Consider the following 19239-nt stretch of genomic DNA (forward strand, 5'->3'; position numbering starts at 1 on the left):
TCTGCGCCTCCCTGCCTTTTCCCTCGGACCCCTCCTCTGAAATGGTTTTCTCCATCCCCCGTCCCTCCGATTTCCCAGCAGTGCCAGCACGCCCTCTAGTGTTAATACATCAGTCAAGCATCTGGGCTTTGTTTTCATTTTTTTCCTGGAATTCTGAAACTCTGAGCAGGTAAAAATTTTAGAGGTGCTCAAATGGATTAGGAAATAGGAGGCCGAAATTTTATGTTATGTAAAACAAGTTTATATTACTCATGCAGTTCATACGAGGGCTGTGTTGTCTTTTTTTTTTAAGTTTGGCAACTTTTTATGAGGTTTAGACCAGTTCTCTTGGAGCAAAAGAGACCAACGACAACAAAATAAACAAGCAAACAAAAATCAGGTCTAGTCCCAAATAGTGGCTTTAGTTCCCCTTGAACTATAGTGTAATAACTCAACCAATTTGAAAAGATTGAGATTCAATCTCTATTTTTTTCCTTTTCCCTCTCCTGAACTCTGTAGAAGCCATTTTCCTATCACCTGCTTTTTCCTCTACTTATCCCAATTTCTGGATGATTGTAAGATAAGTAAATTACTTAATACCTTTTCAAAACCTATTTATGTAAAATTATTAGATAAAAGCTTCTGAAAGTCTTGTTTCTGGGAAGACATCATTGTTGTGGTATCCCTCAGATGTTTATTATACAAAGAAAGCCTTGGAAACAAACTGAATTTTAGTTTCTAATTTGCTATTGAAATAACTGTATTTGCTGAAAGGCTACATTTGAATTTTAGATTTAAAAAAATTACTTTGAGGCCAGTCCACAATTTTCCTTTTTCAGAATCTATATTCATAGTGAAAAAGTGTTCTCTTCCCTAAAAAGTATATATGAAAGTGATGTTATTAAAACAATTTGCACTCATCTAAGATTTAAAATGTGTGTTTTCTCTTTTAGATGAACTGTGATACAAATCCCCTGGAAGCAGGACTGGGATACTTTGTAAAGCTAAATAAGGTATGTTTACATTCCAAAGTTTTACTTGAAGTAAATCTTAAAATTGTGCTGTTTCATGACAGAGCCATGCTTTAAAATTTAGCCAAGTATGATTATAGGACAAATGAGTTGAACATATATAGTAAGCATTGCTCAAATGCTTCATATTAAAATTTGTCAAAATTTGATATTAGTTCGAACAATTGCAACGTGCTTGTAGATGTAAGATAGCAGAATCCAGCAACTTTAAAGACTAGCTCTAAATTCTAAGATTAAAAATCAGTAAGGATAAGATGTCAGCAGACACTCTTGTAAATCTCGGTGACTTGTGAAGTCACAATTAGCTAATGAGACATAGACATACTGCATTAATTGACTCTCCCTGGGTGCTCACAGCACGAAGCAGCCTCGCCCCAGCAGATCTATCCATCTGCTTATTGAGAGCATCTTTGTATGTAACTGCAACATCTGCGTATAAGCAAACTGACACATTTCAAATATGTTCAGCATAAAACAGGTATTACTGAGAAGCCAATACAGGCCCAAAGAATCATAACTGATATTAACATTCCAAAGGGAACCCCTGCATCAGTGGTTCTCAAGCAGATAGCCTGAGCCTCACCTGGGAGCTTGTTACAAATGCAAATCCTTAGGTCCCCGCACAGACCTACTAAATCAGAATCCCTGGGGGTCAGGCCAAGAGATCTGTGTTTAACAAGCTTCAGGGGATTCCGATGCACCTAAAGTTTGAGAAACACCACCCTACATAATTATTGTGGAAAAGCATGTTATGAGGCCAGTTTATTACAGCCTAGCTCATCTCTACAAATCCCACAAATATAAATGAGGTTATTCCATTGTTATGGTCTGAATGTTTGTGTCCCTCCAAAATTCATACGCTGAAGCCCTAAGCCCCATGTGATGCTATTTGGAGGCGGGGCCTTTGGGAGGAAATTAGTTCAGATGAGATTGTGAGGTGGGACCTCCATGTTGGGATCAATGTTCTTATGAGAAGAAGAAGAGAGATCAGAGGTTGCTCTCTCTCTACCATCTGAGGACATAGTGAGAAGGCGCTGTCTGCCAGCCAGGAAGAGGAGGCTCATGGGGGAACCAAATTGGCCGGCACCTTGATCTTGGACTCACCAGCCTCCAGAACTGTAAGAAGTAAACTCCTGTTGTTTCCGCTACTCCATCTGTGCTATTTTGTTATAGCAGCCTGAGCTGATTCAGACACCTATTAAGCGGTGTCTCAGTTACTATAAGAGAACTCAATGGAGGTACAGTTAGCAGTAATATTGAAGGATAAGGATGGCAGCTGCTTTCGCTCAGGGTATTTGTTAGAATTCCAAAATTCCTGTTCTGGCCTGCCTTGGGTGCTAATCAGCTAAATCAAAGGCTGTTTCCCCATTCTATGGAAATATGTGAACACATGAATATGAATCAGGCTAAGGAAACTTTTTTAATGCCCCTGAATCAGTTCCCAAATTCTAAGCTAAGATATTAACATAAACATGTATATTTATAGCATTAGATTTTAGGAAAAAAGAACCTCCTAAAGGGTTTTAAAGGGAATATCTTTCTGTGCATTTTCCCCATGACTTTTATTTTTATGATGTACCATCTGCCTCCAGACCAGAGAAAGCAGGTGCTTGACGTTTGGGCAGAGCCTAGCAGCAGATTGCTCCTTCTGATAACAGAAATCTTGGTTTAGCTTTGTAAAATAAGGGTGAAAATGACCTGACTCCTGAAAGCACTAAAGTTCTGTTGTTGGTCACCAGTAGGTAAATAGATAGCTGACGTTTTTGCTTCAGTGTCTGGGTATTATTGTTTGGGGATAAGGCACAAACAATCTCTTCAAGTTGAAAATGGATTTTTAAAACTCTCTTTATGATTATAAGCAGGTGTAGTGTGGATTGCATATTTATTAGTTCCTTTAAATTATTTCAGTAACCAAAGCTCAGCTCAAAACTAATTTAATAGATAATGATTTTGATTTATGGTATATTTTTATGATTTCTGTATTGTTGGTTCTCATTTTGGTGTCATAAAGTTAATTTCTAATGCTTTCATTGGGTGAAGGTCCATGTAGCACAAGGACCTGGACCTAATCAAGCCAGTCTTTTTTAATTACCATGACTCAGGTCGTTAGTGGGCATCAAGCTAACTGTAGCAATGCTTGCTAATTTCCAAGACAGGTGAATGGGTTGGATCAACTTCGTTTCAAGCCTATTTGGTGGTCTCACAACAATTTTATCTTAGTTTTGTAGCAGTCTCTAATGTAAAACAGGTTCCTGGAAAACTTACTTATATTATAAACTGAACTGTGTCACTTGGTAATTCAAGTCCTGTGCCTCAAAACAAAAATGTTACCCAACCTGGCTTCATACAACATTTTAAAGAATAATATAATGCAAGTCCATATTGCTTTGGAAAATTGATGTTATATGAAAACTGAAGCAGCAAATACAGGGGAATATTTGTATTTAATACCAATCAGAACAAAACAAAACCCTAAATCCTGACATTTTACAATAGTTTAAAATCAATTCTTTTCTTATCCTTCAAAGTAAATATGTAGACTTCACTGCTCGGCCCTTAAGTGTTTCCACAGTGATTGTGTAAGCCATAATATGAAGAGAAATATAGAGATGCAGGCTGTGTCAGAGTTAGGAGGACCACTGGAGATCACTCAGCACCACCTTTTCATTTGAGGATGAGGAAACTGAAGCACAGAGAAGTGACCTAGGTGCTGTCCTGTGTGTTGGCCCAGGTTAAACTCTGACCTCCCTGCAGTGCTCTCTCACCCACCACTTTTCCCAGCCAGGTCCTTTCCCATAATGGGCTTATCGGCCTTGAAAAACTGCCCCCAAATTTTCTGGCAACATGTATCATAGAATCTGCATGGCTACATTTTATCGATGAATACCTCCCACAGTTATGATTTTGTTATAAGTAATTTTGTGTTTTGTGGTAGGATCAGAATAGCTGCTTTGGCCATTTTAAGAAGGAAAGTGGGTGGGTGAGGAGATGGACCATCGGACCTCATTAGGCTGAACTGTTCTTATCAAAACTGGTACAAAAGTAGGGAAAAGAAAACTGGAGTATTGGGGACATCTCAGATCGTAAAGATGGCATTTGCCTTCCTTGACTCTTAGAGTTGTCTGAGCCTTGGTCTCCCTATGGTGTGGGCTTATGTGAAGCAAATACAGACGTGTGTATACATTCATTCATCTAGTCAACATTAATTAAGTACCATTTATTAAACACCTCGCTAGGCCACAGGTCTAAAAGTTAAAGATACAGCTCCTGACGGCTCTCAGATCTCATGAAGCTTGGAACTTTGGGAACTAAAAGCTGTAGGATGCATTCTTAACCTTAATTCTGAAAATACTGTTCTTCATGAGGAGGGTTGTGTAGTAGTGCGTATCAGTATTGTCTTGTAAAGAGTGAGCATAGGGTCCTGACAGGAAGCGTTAAGCACAACTGTGAAACAGGTAAAAATAACTGAATATTTCCTGTTAAGTCTTCTCAGCTAAAACCCCTTTACCTGAAACAAGTCATATCATTGTGCTTAATAGGATTATAATTTGTTCCAGAGGAAGTTACTTTGGGGGGAAAAAATTAGTGGCTTTTTTTTTTTTAGCTGGAAATGAAAGAAATGCATTAATTAAAAGCAAAAGGAAAATCAGCTGCCTTAGGTTGCAGTCATAAGTATTCTTGGAATTTTCCCCTTGGAATTACTGAATCTATCCATTTCCAGATAACCCCAGCCAAGAGCCACAGAGAATCAAATACTAAGGGTAATGTGTTAAGAGCAGAAGAATTTTTTTTTTTTTCTATAAGATCCCCCCACCCTTTCTCTCTCTCCCTCTCTTTTCCTGTCTTGAGTTTCTAACCAGCGGAAACAGAATAAAACGTGATATATATTAACCACAACTTAGAAGACAGTATTGATTCTAGAAATTACAGAGTCTCTCTTTAAGGAAAGATGATTTAAAGCATAACCATTCAGTAGGCAAAGCAAAACAAAAGGATGGTAAAGAAGCAAAACCCTCACCACCAGGGCGACTGCATCCAAGTATTCAATAAATATTAGTAAAACATCGAAGTGGAAATAAATCATTGTTCACAGACAACCAGTTAGAAAGGAATTTCTAGTACGTGATGGTGGTGAAAGTACCCAGCTCTGGCGAAATTTTAGGTAAATGGTAATAAGATTTGAGGGGGCAAAACATTTTCAGCGACTCTCAGTCCTGGCTGCATGCCACAATCATCTGCAGTAGGATTCCTTTATTCATGCAATCCCTTAAAAAATCCCAAGGCTCAGGCTGCATCCCAGATCAATTAAAAAAGAAGAGCTGGGGTAGAGACTCAGGCAGCAGTATTTTTTTTTAATTCCCCAGGTGATTCCAAAACAGATTGAGAATGATTCTTTTTAGGCCAGTGATTTTCAACTGGCTGAATGTTACCATCTTGAAGAACTTAAAAGAAAAATTACCTGATGCCTTACCCCTAGTAGTTCTCAAAGTGTGGTTCACAGACCAGCAGCATCAATGTGACTTCAGGATTTATTAGAAATGCAAGTTATCGGGCACCATGCCAACCCCCAAAATCAAACTCTGGGGATGGGGCTGGCAATCTGTTTTAACAGGCCCTCCACGTGATTCTGATGAACGCTGAAGTTGGAGAACACTGACCTGCCCAAACCAATTGGATCAACCCTGGGGGTAGGGTCTGGTTTCTTGTTTTTATTATGCAATGAAGATTGAGAACCACTGTCTTAGTTATTTTAACCTCATACCTGCTTATGGTCCTATGCATACAGGAAAGCAGAAACACAGCCTGGTCAGACAGTTGGCTACCAGTTAATATATTCTGTCCCAAATCTTTTTCTTTTTTTGAATGAATTTTTAAAAAATATCACCAAATTCTAGCTCTGTGACCTCGGCAAAGCTATTTTACTTCATTTTCCATCTGGGATTCCTAGTCTGTAAAATGAGGGCTCCCTTCCATGTCTAAAATTCTATGAAATACCACCTTGCACAGTGGTCGAAGACACTGGCTATGTTATCTATATGAGCCACACGATTGTATTATTTTAATTAAGCCATCCTTAGTCTCTTACCCATTTCTGTTGCTGAATGATAAAGGGAGAAGAAAAGAAAAGAAAGTAAAATGTAGTCTGAGATCTAGTTTATCATTCTTGAAACATCTGTCAGAGCACATTAAACTAACAACCATTGAATCACTATCCTCATATATATCCAATTTCTGTTATGAAACAATACTCTATTCCCAGCCTGAAAGCTTAAGTGTGCTATTTAGCTGACTGCTTTCTCACTTGGAAGTCTGTGGAAACCCTGGGCTAGGAATGAATTGAAGTAATTCTTTAGATTGCTTTTATTTTATTGTTATTATTTTAACAGCTTAACATGCAATAAATTGACATTTAAAGTATACCAGCTGGACACTCAGATCTGTAGAACAAATAAATTAACGTGTACCCTATCGCTAGCATTGCATATATCTGCATGAATAGAATACCAAATACGAAAGGTAGAACAAGTCCAAAGTCAAGAAATAAAAATTAAAAAAAAATTTCATATCATTCTAGAGATAAGGAAGATCAAAGAATGTCATCTGCATGATAAAATGATGATCCTAAGCATCAAAGTACAGACAAGCTGATATCAGGAAATTTAAGAGAAATATTATTAATAACTAAAATTACAGTTGCATTTGCAGCTCTGTAAACAGATGGCACGTATAGGAAAGATGAAAAATATAACATGTAAACTCAGTGCACAAATGGGGCGAAGGGAATAAAATTTAAAAATGGAACTTGGAGGGGATATATGTATACATATAGCTGTCTAATAGTGACTTTCAAAGAGCAGAAGTTTTTAATTTTTGAATTTTTAAAGTTCTTCTCAATTTGTTCTTTTGTGGACCATGCTCTTCATGTTGTATCTAAAAAATCTTTGCCTAACCCAAAGTCACAAAGATTTTCTGCTGTTTTCTCCTAGATGTTTTATCATTCTTTTAGAGCTGTGATTTATTTTTAGTTAATTTTTCTATCTGGTAAAAGATATGGATTGAAGTTTATTTTTTAGCATATAGGTGTCCATTTGTTTACAGCACCATTTGTTGAAAAAGGCTATATGCTCAAATGGCATTGCCTTTGTACCTTTGTCAAAAAACAGTTGTCCATATATGTTTAGGTCTGTTTCTGGACTCTACTGTGTTCTATTGACCTATTTATCTTTCTTGATAATGATACCATACTGTCTTGATTACTGTAGCTTAAATGAGGTTGTGATAGTCGCGCAACTTTGCTGTTCTTTTACAATGTTGTTTTAGTTATTGTACGTCCTTTGAATTTCCATGAATCAAAAAGCTTGCTGGGATTTTGACTGGAATTGCATTGTATCTATAGGTCAGTTCAAGTCTTCTAACTCATGAATGAGGTATATCTCTCTGTTTATTTAGGTAATCTTTAATTCCAAAGATGTTTTGTAGTTTATAGTTCTTGCATATCTCTTTACAGATCTATCCTTAAGTATTTTGTATTTTGATACTACTGTAAATGGCATTTTAAACTTCAAGTTTCAGTTGTTTACTGCTAGTGTATAGAAAACAATGCGTTTTGTATATTGATCTCACATTGTGTAACTTTGTTAAACCCACTTGGTAATTCTAAGTACTTTTTTGTGTAGTTCTCTTTTTTCTTTCTTTTTTTTGGTAGATTCCATTGGATTTTCTACATGGACAATTGCATTGTATGAAAATAAACCTTTTCTTTGTCTCTTTTCTAATCTGGATGCCTTTCAGTTCTTTTTCTTGCCTTATTGTACTGGCTAGATCCTCTACTGGTTGAAACTGCAACAAAGTTAAGTAGAAGTGGTAAGAGCAGACACGCTTATCTTGTTTCCTGATTTTAGATGGAAAACATCATCATCATCAGTCTTTCATCATTAAGTATGATGTTTGCTGTAGGTTTTTCATAGATGCTCTTTATCAGGCTGAGGACATTCCTTTCTGTTCTTAGCGCTAAAAGTTTGGGTTTTTTGTTTTTTGAATTAGGAATATTAGATTTTGGCAAGTGCTTTTTCTGCATCCATTGAGATAATCATATGGTTTTTCTTTTTTACTTTGTTATATGATGAATTACATTTATTCTCAAATGTTAACCCAACTTTAATTTTGGCATAAAACCCACTTAGTAATGATGTATTACGTTTTTCTATGTTATTGGATTTTATTTGATAATTTTTAAAAGAAATTTTGTAGCTACATCCTCCTTATAGGATATGTTACAATTATTGCAATTATTTTGTTCATTTTTCTTGATCTTTTGACATAAACTTCTTGAGTAGAGTTTCTGGCAATACAAAATACATCTTGTTTACCATTTTATCCCCAACACTTATCAGGGCTGGCACATAGCAGATGCAGATAATGCCAGAGAAGTACTGGGACCTCATCAGGAAGGGTCTCATCTGCCAGGCTAGGAAATTTGGAGTGTATCCTGGAGACACTGAGAAGCCTTTGAAGGATTTTGAGTAAGGAGTGACATTCTGGTGATGGAAAACAGATCAAAAGGGAATTACCCTGGTGACTGGACGATCACTTTACCCAATTATTGAAGGAATCTAGTGGAGAGATGTTGAGGGCTTCAGCTAAGGCATTGGCCATAGGGTAGAGAAGAAAGAGGTATGAGTGATAATAAAAAGGTAGGCTGGAGACCACATGAAGGACTATTTGTGAAGGGAGTGGAAAGTAGGATCTAGGATATTGTTAATGAACTAGGAAACACAGGCAGGATGTGATTCAGAGGTTGGAAGGACTTGCGAGGTTGGAGGCTATGGAACAGTCAAATGGAGGGTCTCAGTGGCAGCTGAGCACGTTGGTATGGAGACCTCTGCTCTGAAAGTATGGGTTTGGATCATTGTTGTATAGGTGGCAATTAAAGCCAGGGGAGTGCTGGGACCCCTCTTCTATAGCACCTTGTACTTATCTCTACCATGATATTTTTACACCCCATAATACTGGCTGCCTCCTTAGCTAGACTCTGAGCTCCTTGGGGACAGAGACCAAGAATCCTCAGGGCTGGTTCTGTGTCCAATAGTTCATACGGGTTTAGTAAGTATTTGAAGGGTCTGAACCATGGCTCTGCCACTAACCTATTCTAAAACTAAAGTTGCTAAACCTAAAAGCACTTCAGTTTTATCAACTGTAAAATGAAGAAAATATCCACCTTATAAGTTTGTTATAAATATTAGATGAGCTAAAGAACATTTGATACCTCAATAAATGTTAGGTCCCTTCCATCTTATTGAATGGAATCTAAAACAAATCTTTTATGGAAAACCAACTATAGATAAAACCCTTTCAGTTTTTTGAAGACTCCAGCTTCATTTCTTTGTGTTTTTCTTATTTCCTTTAAGAAATAAATAATTATTATTTACTTTGCATTTAGACTTGAGTGCTCTCCTTAAAACACCAAATGGGCAATTGTTCTTCACTGTAGTCTAGAGAGATGAAAGCTATTATGAAAACTCTATGTTCTAATTGTTGCTAATGCAGTTAAGCATAAAAGTACATCTGAATCCCTTTGCTGTACGCCTGAAACTAACACAACATTGTTAATCAACTGTGCTTCAATTAAAAAAAAAAAAGTACATCTGACAAAGCCACAAGTCCGTTCCACTGTTTTCCTAAAGTACATCTGACAAAGCCACAAGTCCGTTCCACTGTTTTCCTGTGAATCATAAGACTCAAAGACTGAAAAGTAAATATTTTCTTAATATTGAATCTAGTAAAAGTCATAAAACACATAACGGGGGCTATTTTCATTTTGAAACATCTAGTTTGGTTTGGATGCAATTAACGAATTATAGGCCTGGCTTGGGAATCATATTTTAAATATTTTCTCCAGGTTTCAATGTATCCACACCTTTCTTTGGGTTAATAGAGTCCCTTTTCTAGTTATATTAAAGACTTTTTTGAGAAGAAATACTTAATTGATTAGTGGTTTTGGTTAGAAAAATGCTAGATAAATTGTTTTAAATTGCTAAGAGCAGAGAATAAAAACTGTGAATGTGAGAGTATGCATTTCCAGTCAGTAATAGACTGGACTTGCTACACTCATAATTTAATATTTTGCTAATAAAGAGATAGAGAAATTGTGGTTATTATAAACTTATGTGGAATGTTACAAAGTTCTGCATAGAGGAGAAGGGAGCAAGAATTGGGAAGCCTGGATTCGAGGTTTGGTAATAACTCACTTTGTCACTTTGGGCAAGAACGTTAACTCTGGGCCTTAATTTTCTCATATGAAAAATGACCTTGGACTAAGTTTTCTGCCTGCTTAAAAACTTCTATGATTCTAACTGTGTGACTATGAAATGAATGATGGTATAATTTGTCTTGATGGGGTGGTGGGCCGGTCAGATCCATTCCCCCAAATGAACGAATCCAGTATATGGCTTCATCAGTTTAACTGCGAGACAAACACAGATGCATCTGGTATTTGACAAATGACCAGAGAAAGTTACGGTTCACATGCACTGCAGGTTAGTCAGGGCCACGTGCTTTACAAAGGGAGTCCCATGAGGACTGTTTTTAATGAATGATTCCTGGCCTCATTTTAAATAAGGAACTTTTCAGGAATGTGTTGAGGGACAGCGGCAGAAATCTATCACCCAGATTTTCATCTCTGCTCTGCCACTGACAGTGGTTGGTGACCACCGGGTCTCTCTGCAGCTCTCTTCAGGCCTGCAAACACAGGAGCATGATTCCACAACCAGTGCTGTGCCTGGTTTCTAAGGGGGGCTTTCTTAGGACCCAGGATGTTACACTGATTCTCTTATGCCTTTGGAAACTTTTGACATTTAGATTAAAAGGATTTTGGCCAAAAATTCAATCAAACTGATGACTGCTTTGAATTTTCTGATGGATTTTGACTCTAAATATGGAACAGAAGAGGTCCCAAACTAGGTTTTTATCATTTCTCTCCTGGTCTGTAAGAGCCCACCACCCAGAGTTCGTATCAGAACCTTCCTTCCCCTGCTGCTGTCGAATTCGCCTTAGCTACACATCTGAAAGCTCTCCATTGCTCTGAGAATCCCAACCCAAAGTATACTGGTTTAATTTATTTCATTTCCATGTGCTTTTTGATAATATGTGTGCTTTTAATAAAGCTAGTAAGAGATGAGGAGTTACATTTCACTTAAAATCTACTTAATGTTTTCATCTATGTGGATGTTATATTTAGGATGCATCACAGGTGGCTGCTTTAATGGCTCTTACTGCTTCTTAAAAATTAATAGATTAGAAATATAAGCCAAAATTATTTTAAGGTATAATCTCAGTGCCCCAGAAGTGTTTCTCAAAGACATTAACAGCTATTTATGTAGTTAATTTGGTAGTGACTCATTAAGAAATACATTTCTGTTCTCAGGTCATCCTGAAGGCACCAATTTTAATCTCAGCACTTAACCTTCAGACACATTTTCCTCTCTCATTTATAAATAATAACTGTATAATAAAGTCTGCAATCTTGGGAAGAAAGCCAAGCAAAATGAGAATGAAATGCTATCACCTCACTTTTAAATCTCCCCAAGTCAGGCCCAAGGTTAGCCTGGGAAGGGAGAACTGTCTCAAGGGGCAGGTGTCACCTCTTATCTGTGTTTTAAGTATGTGTTCCTTACTTTTAATTAGGTTTTTGTTGTTGTTGTTTGAGTATTGTTTTCATTCATGTCTAAGGACAATATTGCTGACAAGATCACTTCCTAATTCAGGGATATACAGATATAGAGGTTAAATTTCATTAATATTAACCTTTAGGGTGTTTTCAAATCCTTTCACATAGTACAAAAATATTATTGTGTAGTGAATGTCATTCAAGATAGGTTAGGCTACCTAGAAATAATTTTTTAATTAATTAATTTTTTATTGAAGCATAGTTAATTTGCAGTGTTGTATTAGTTTCAGGTGTACAGCAAAGTGATTCAGTTATACATATATATGTATTCTTTTTCAGATTCTTTTCTCACATAGGTTATTGCAGAATACTAAGTAGAGTTCCCTGTGCTATACAGTAGGTCCTTGTTGTTTATCTATTTTATATATAGTAGCGTGTATATGTTACTCCGAAATTCCTAATTTATCCCTCCCTCCCCCCTTCCCCTTTGGTAACCATAAATTCGTTTTCTATGTCTGTGAGTCTGTTTCTGTCTTGTAAATAAGTTCATTTGTATCATTTCTTTTAGATTCCACATATAAGTGATATCATATATTTGTGTTTCAAAATAATTTAAATGAAACATTCTTTAGAGTATTTACATCAGCTGTTCCTGCCAGTGATAGACTCCAGGCACAGCCATTTAAAAAATGCGTATAGATAAAATCTAAAGGTGCTGACTTACATAACCGAGCCTCCGGAAAGACCCTTAACTTTGTTGGGCCTTCTCTTCATAAGCTGGGGATAAAATGATCTGTCTTATAGGAATCTTAATGAGGATTGTTAAAGCCCTCAGCAGAGCGTCTGGCACATAGCAAGTGCCTAATAAATTGTAAATATTATTAATATTACTTATTTACTACTTTAATTTTTGAATTAAATTAGTAACTTAATTAAATTAATAATGAATTAATTTTTTTTTAATATTTACTATAACTTTTCTCTTTTAAAGGAAGTTTTCTGGGGTGCCCATCTTTCCTATTTCTTATGATTAACTGGTACCTTATGTTCCTGCTTAGACTTTGGTAAAATTATGAATTTGGCAGAGTTAGACTCCCCTTGCAGCACTTCTTATTCCCCCCACCCCCATGGCATCCACCCCAGCAGTTCTCGTCCAGCGCCCCCCAGAGTCCCCATTTCTGAAAGCTTTGGATGCGGCAGCTTTCACCACAGTCCCTCTGAAGGCGTGGCAGATGTTGGCTTAAGAGGCTCAGTGAAGGCAGCTCAAAACAGATGAAAAGAATGGGGCTGGGACTTCTGAGATCTTGGTTGAGTGTCTCTGGCTAAATTAACTCACTTCGTTTCGACCCCAAATCCACCATCTGTGGATTGTTGGGAAGATGGACTTAAAAGCACAAGGACTTTTGGAGAAGGGTATGCAGACAGTAGTTATCATGAAGCCTCATCTTTCAAACTCAGTTCAAGCTGCTTCCTCCATAAAACTGTTGCTGACAGAATGCTGCCCCAGCCCCCCTCTCACCCTAGATAGAACAGATCATACGCCTTCTTGAGCTCCCACTGTACGTGCCCCTATCATAGCAACTGTTTGTTTGCATTTCTGCCTTAGACATGCATTAGACAGTTTTTGTTTTAAATTTCCAAAATGTTGTGATTTTCACACTCTCATAAAACACACAGAAGCAACAGTGAATCATGTTTCAAATTGGTATAGCTGATTTGTATACTATCGCTGTCATATTCTACCATGTTTCCAGTAATCTCAAATCATTCTTTTTTCCTCTGATATGTTAAAACATTGAGAAGATAAAATAATTTCAGTGCTGGGCATATTGTGATGTGGAAGGAAGGGGTCACATCTCCTCAGGGACCTCTCAGAGGCTACAAGACCCTGTTGTATTTAGCTCTGAATATCCTGTATCTAGTATCTGATACATAGCAGGGGCATAACAACAGCTGAGTAAATAATTGAAAGAATATTCTTTAATAGGGACTCAGGAGGACCCCAAACCTTCAAGATCTAAATGAATATCAGCAAAGATTCAGATTTCATAATAGGAGCTGAGGAAGCTATTCAGGATCTCCCAGCATTCCACAAGACACACTATATAGTGCTTGGCCACTCCAGGATTGTGTGCTTTTCCACACAATAAAGTGTTTTGTTTTTTTTTTTTTCATTGCAATCATTGGCTTCCTATATAGATAAGAACACTAAAAAGCATCCCTGTCATCATGTATCCATGATAGCAAGTCTTCTTTTAAAAATCTACCAAGAGGGGCTTCCCTGGTGGCGCAGTGGTTGAGAGTCCACCTGCCGATGCAGGGGACACGGGTTCATGCCCCAGTCCGGGAAGATCCCACATGCCGCAGAGCCATAGCCGCTGAGCCTGCGCGTCCGGAGCCTGTGCTCCGCAATGGGAGAGGCCACAACAGTGAGAGGCCCGCGTACCGAAGAAAAAAAAAAGAAAAAAAAATATACCAAGATAGCAAAATAATTTTGTTGTAGCATTCTTTCTGTATTTAGATAAACATATTTTAACTGTAATGAACTTTGGTTTGTTATGACTTGTGTTATCATGAATTTATCCTACATAAGAACTCAAATGTATCAAGCTCTTTCTGTGTTTGTTGTTTTGTTTTCCCCAAAAGGAAAAAAAGGGTTGAAAAGCACAGCATTACTGAATAAGCTCTTTGATCAAAATGTCTGTGTTTGACTAATTTTGTAACCCAGGGCCCAGCATGATGCCTCCCACACAGTAGGGGCTCAATAAATTTCTTGAATGAATTAACGGTGCAACCCAGAAGGTTAATGCATCCCGGGGACCATTATTCTGAAGAAGGAAAAAATGTAGGCATTTTGGAGTTGCTTTGGCATCACATTTCAAAAAAGTGAATTTCCTACTTAGGGAAGGCTTACTTTAGGTAGAAACTGAGTCACTCCATGCTCACTGCCCACCGTTCCCACTGTCCAGAACCAGTAGATACAAGGGTCCCTTTCATAACCCACCATCTCAATATCATGCCTTACATTTTTCTGCCTAGGTAGTTCTGGTAAAATTGTTATCACAAGTTATTACCCTTAAGTCTAACCTCTTCTGAAAGAATAGGTGTCATTCAGGGACTAAGAAATATTTGTCTAGACGTTTGATCCAATCTGTATTTTTATTGTGTAATTGGCAAGAAAATAGCAAAGACAAATTTAAATGCTTGCATCTCTAACCTTGTCACAGTGTCTGAGTATTCATTCATCATCATTATCTTGGATTCCTGCAGCCAGCAGACTTCATAGGAAAGCAAGCACTGAAACAGATTAAAGCCAAGGGGCTGAAACGGAGACTGGTCTGCCTCACCTTGGCAACGGACGATGTTGATCCGGAGGGAAATGAAAGCATCTGGTATGGTGGCAAGGTGAGTGCTGAGGACCCATAGCGAGGGGCCACTGCAGTGTTTCTGCAGCAGAAACTCCTTGTCTCTGTTTCCGTTTACAGTTTTTTGCTAGTTATTTATCTATTGGTGAGATGACACTCTTTTGAATTCTGAAGTGACATTCAAGAAACAGAAATTACTTAACTGAAAGGAAAATGAAATGCTGCTCATTTTGGAAAACATGATATTCTATATGGTTTAATGAAAGAAAATAAACTGCAGGACTTGAAATACATGGGACAATGAGGAAGGTATGATTTAGAAGGTAAAATGACCTCTTGGCTCACCACACCTGTATCTGTGAATGCAAGAGAGAGATTTTATGAAGAATTTAGTATTCTGACTTAGCTTCTTAGGGATCTTTCAGGAGGAAACAATTCGTACCTTAGCACAGTAGCAGAAAACAATTTCCAAATGAAAACATCTATGACAAGAGAGGGTTAAACCTTAGTAAATAAAGGGAAAAGTGGAAATCCTTTGGTTCTTCAGGAGGAGTAAGACTACCTTCTTCTCCCTTTGGGATGCTACATTTCACTCTCTCTCTTGGTCTTCAGTAAAGCCAGAGTTAGATAACCTATCAATAGAATTTCACTTCCTCCTCTTTTTATGACTATTTGTAAAACCCAATTGGGCTCAACGTTTTGCTGTGTTTTGGCTGGTGTTATCAGGCAGGGGTTATCAGGCAGGGACACTCAGCTTAGGTTAGACCATGTGGCGACCACAGGGCCTTCAAGACTCATCTAAACATTTGCTCTGTATTGAGCAGGGTCTGCTTGGTCAACACCCAAATACTCAGATATTCTATTCCTAGGTTGTTTTTTTTTTTCCTTACGCACTACAGCCTACTTAATACTTGTTTTCATTTTCCCCATCTCTTCAGTGACAAAACGAGCACTGGAGGAGGGGAGAGCCAGTGGTGTCAATCTCAGCCTTTGGATTACTAAAGATATGGCCATTTGGGCTGAGGCAGGGGTCAGTTTGACATGGAAATAACATCTACAGAGTTCCTACTAGTGCTGGATATTTTTATGTACTCTCATTTACTTTTTAAAAAATATTTATTTATTTAATTTATTTGTTTGCTTGCATTGTGTCTTAGCTGTGACATGCGGGCTCTTCGTTGTGGCACGCGGGATCTTTCATTGCGGTGCTCAGGCTTCTTTCTAGTGTGGTGCGCAGGCTCCAGGGAGCGTGTGCTCTGTAGTTGTGGCATGTGGGTGCCAGGGCCTGTGGGCTCTGTAGTTTGCGGCACGTGGGCTCTCTCCTTGAGGCGCGAGAGCTCAGTAGTTGTGGTGCACGGGCTTAGTTGCCCCGTGGCATGTGGCATCTTAGTTTCCTGAACAGGGATTGAACCCATGTCCCCTGCATTGGAAGGCAGATTCTTTACCACTGGACCACCAGGGAAGTCCCTCTCTCATTTACTTTTACAACACCCCTCCAAGATATGTATGATCATTCCCATTTAAAGATGAGGCTTTGGGGCTCAGAGAGATTAAGTAACTTGCTTGAGGTTACACAACTATGACATGTGATTGATGAAGCTGATTTCTGACCGAGGTACGGTTGGACTTTGAATTCTTATCCTTTCTTCTAAGACATGCTGAATACCCCCATTTGCTCTCTTCTTTGTCTCTGATGGCCCACTGTATTCTCCTAAGCACTTCATTATATACCCACAGTTCTTGCACATCTAAGTAACAGGTGGATGTTATAGTTTTAGATTCTATGAAGCCAATAGATCTTTTCTCAGATCTGAAGCTCTTTCTCAAATGCCTCACCTTTAATTGTGTTGTTTGCTCTTCTGTTTGAACCATTCCTACTCTTACCTCCCGGTCTCCACTTTCTGTTTCTGTTCTAGATCTCTGGTTCAGCCCTCTTTTTTTTTTTTTTTTTTTGTGGTACGTGGGCCTCTCACTGTTGTGGCCTCTCCCATTGCGGAGCACAGGCTCCGGACGTGCAGCCTCAGCGGCCATGGCTCACAGGCCTAGCCGCTCCGCGGCACATGGGATCTTCCCGGACCAGGGCACGAACCCGTGTCCCCTGCATTGGCAGGCGGACTCTCAACCACTGCGCCACCAGGGAAGCCCCAGCCCTCTTTTCTTAATATGTTCTTTCTCTGATTTAAGATTTGCCCACAATTTCCACTGATAACCTGTCTGCCATTAAGTAACTGCTTGAGCCTCTCTGGGTCTCAGTGTTCTCACCTACAAAATGAAGCCACTGAGTGAGATAATGTCTAAGATTCTTTCCACCTCTAATTAATTTTTCCCTGGTCGTTACACTTCCCTCACCTCATCTTTTTGTTCTACATTTTTCACTCTATTCTCATCCAACTATCTCAGTCTTCCTAATACGGTCTGCACTCATACTTCTACTGATAGTCTGTTTTACTTGGCCATGTAATGAACGAGAAGCTCTGTCATAACATTCTGTATGCAACCCCACATCGACCATGATCAACTGACAGATTTTTAGTCATCTTAAATGTGACCATACCCAAGTTAAAAAACTGGAAACCTGTACCTTAAACTTATACAATGTTATATGTCAATTGTATCTCAACAAAGCTGGATAAAAAGAAGAACCCTGGAAACCCAAGCTCCATTTATTTATTTATTTATTTTTTAAAATTTATTTATTTTATTTAATTTATTTATTTTTGGCTGCATTGGGTCGTTGTTGCTGCATGTGGGCTTCCTCTAGTTGCGGCGAGCGGGGGCTACTCTTCCTTGCAGTGTGTGGGCTTCTCATTGCGGTGGCTTCTCTTGCTGCAGAACATGGCCTCTAGGCGCGTGGGCTTCAGTAGTTGTGGCACACGGGCTCAGTAGTTATGGCTTGCGGGCTCTAGAGCGCAAGCTCAGTAGTTGTGGCACACGGACTTCATTGCTCTGCAGCACGTGGGATCTTCCCGGATCAGGGCCTGAACCCGTGTCCCCTGCGTTGGCAGGCGGATTCTTAACCACTGTGCCACCAGGGAAGCCCCCATTTATTTTTATTGAAGTATAATTGCTTTACAAGGTTGTGTTAGTTTCTGCTATACAATGAAGTGAATCAGCTATATGTGTACATATATCCCTTCCAAGTTCCATTTTTAAATTTTGTTCCCTTTGCTTCATTTGTGCACTGTGTTTACACATTGTATTTTTCATCTTTCCTATACGTGCCACCTGTTTATAGAGCTGCCAAGGCAATTGTAATTTTAGTTATTAGTAATATTTCTCTTAAATTTCCTGATATCAGCTTGTCTGCTATTGGATGCTTAGTAGGATCCTCATTTTATCATGCAGATGACACTCTCTGATCTTCCTTATCTCTAGAATGATATGAAATATTTTTCAATTTTTATTTCCTGAATTTGGACTTGTTCTACCTTTTATATTTGGTATTCTATTCATGCAGATATTTTCAATGCTAGCGATAGGGTACATGTTAATTTATTTGTTCAACAGATCTGAGTTCTAGTATGTGACAGCAATATTCTAGGCACTAAGGAGGCAGCAGTGAACAAAACAGACAAGAATCTCTGCCCCTATGGAGCTTATATTCCAGGAGAGGAAGAGATAAACAATGAACATAAAATAAAATAAATAGCATGTCAGAGGGCAGTGACTACTTTGGGGAAAAATAAAGTCTAATTGGGAGATGGGCAGTGCTAGAGGGAGGGATTATGATTTTAAGTAAGGCTTTATATAAGAAAATCAAGGCATAAGTGTGGGCATGGGAGGGGCTTTAATTAGTTATAAAAGCAGCTTTGCTGGGAAGTAAGTTTTGAAGAAAAGGCTTTTGAGGAAGGAAGTTTGAAGAATTTAGAAAGTCTTGTTTTTCATTATTAATAAACTAAAACACACAGGGACAGCCAAAGAAACATATCATCCAATTTAAATTATGTTCCCTCTTTCAAAGGTTATTTACCATGTTATCTTCTCTGAGTCTGTTACAGGCGTCTTTAAGTCTCATAATGAAGAGAAGAATGAGACAAGGCTAAAAATAAGTGAGGATTGCTTACATTGGTGAAAAGAAGGCTGATGTTTGATTTCACAAAGAATATGAGAATCTACTAGGCAAAGGGTGAGGGTGGTTCTTGTGATTCACTGAGGAAAACAAAGCCATGGATTTCATTGGATCTGGAAGATTTTAAGG

At 38.4% G+C, this 19239-nt stretch overlaps 1 protein-coding gene across 2 annotated transcripts in view; it reads left to right on the plus strand.

Moving 5' to 3' along the window:
- The window catches only part of DMGDH (dimethylglycine dehydrogenase), a 61342-nt gene that overhangs the window by 38078 nt on the left and 4025 nt on the right, over nt 1-19239 (plus strand). For both annotated transcript variants that reach the window (XM_082835516.1, XM_082835517.1), the window contains exons 14-15: nt 933-992; nt 14947-15081. In XM_082835516.1, coding sequence (XP_082691642.1) covers nt 933-992; nt 14947-15081 — 195 coding nt within the window. The remainder of the gene's footprint in view (nt 1-932; nt 993-14946; nt 15082-19239) is intronic.

Source organism: Leucopleurus acutus (assembly GCF_964270905.1).
Source record: "Leucopleurus acutus genome assembly, chromosome: 3".
Classification (NCBI taxonomy): Eukaryota; Metazoa; Chordata; class Mammalia; order Artiodactyla; family Delphinidae; genus Leucopleurus; species Leucopleurus acutus.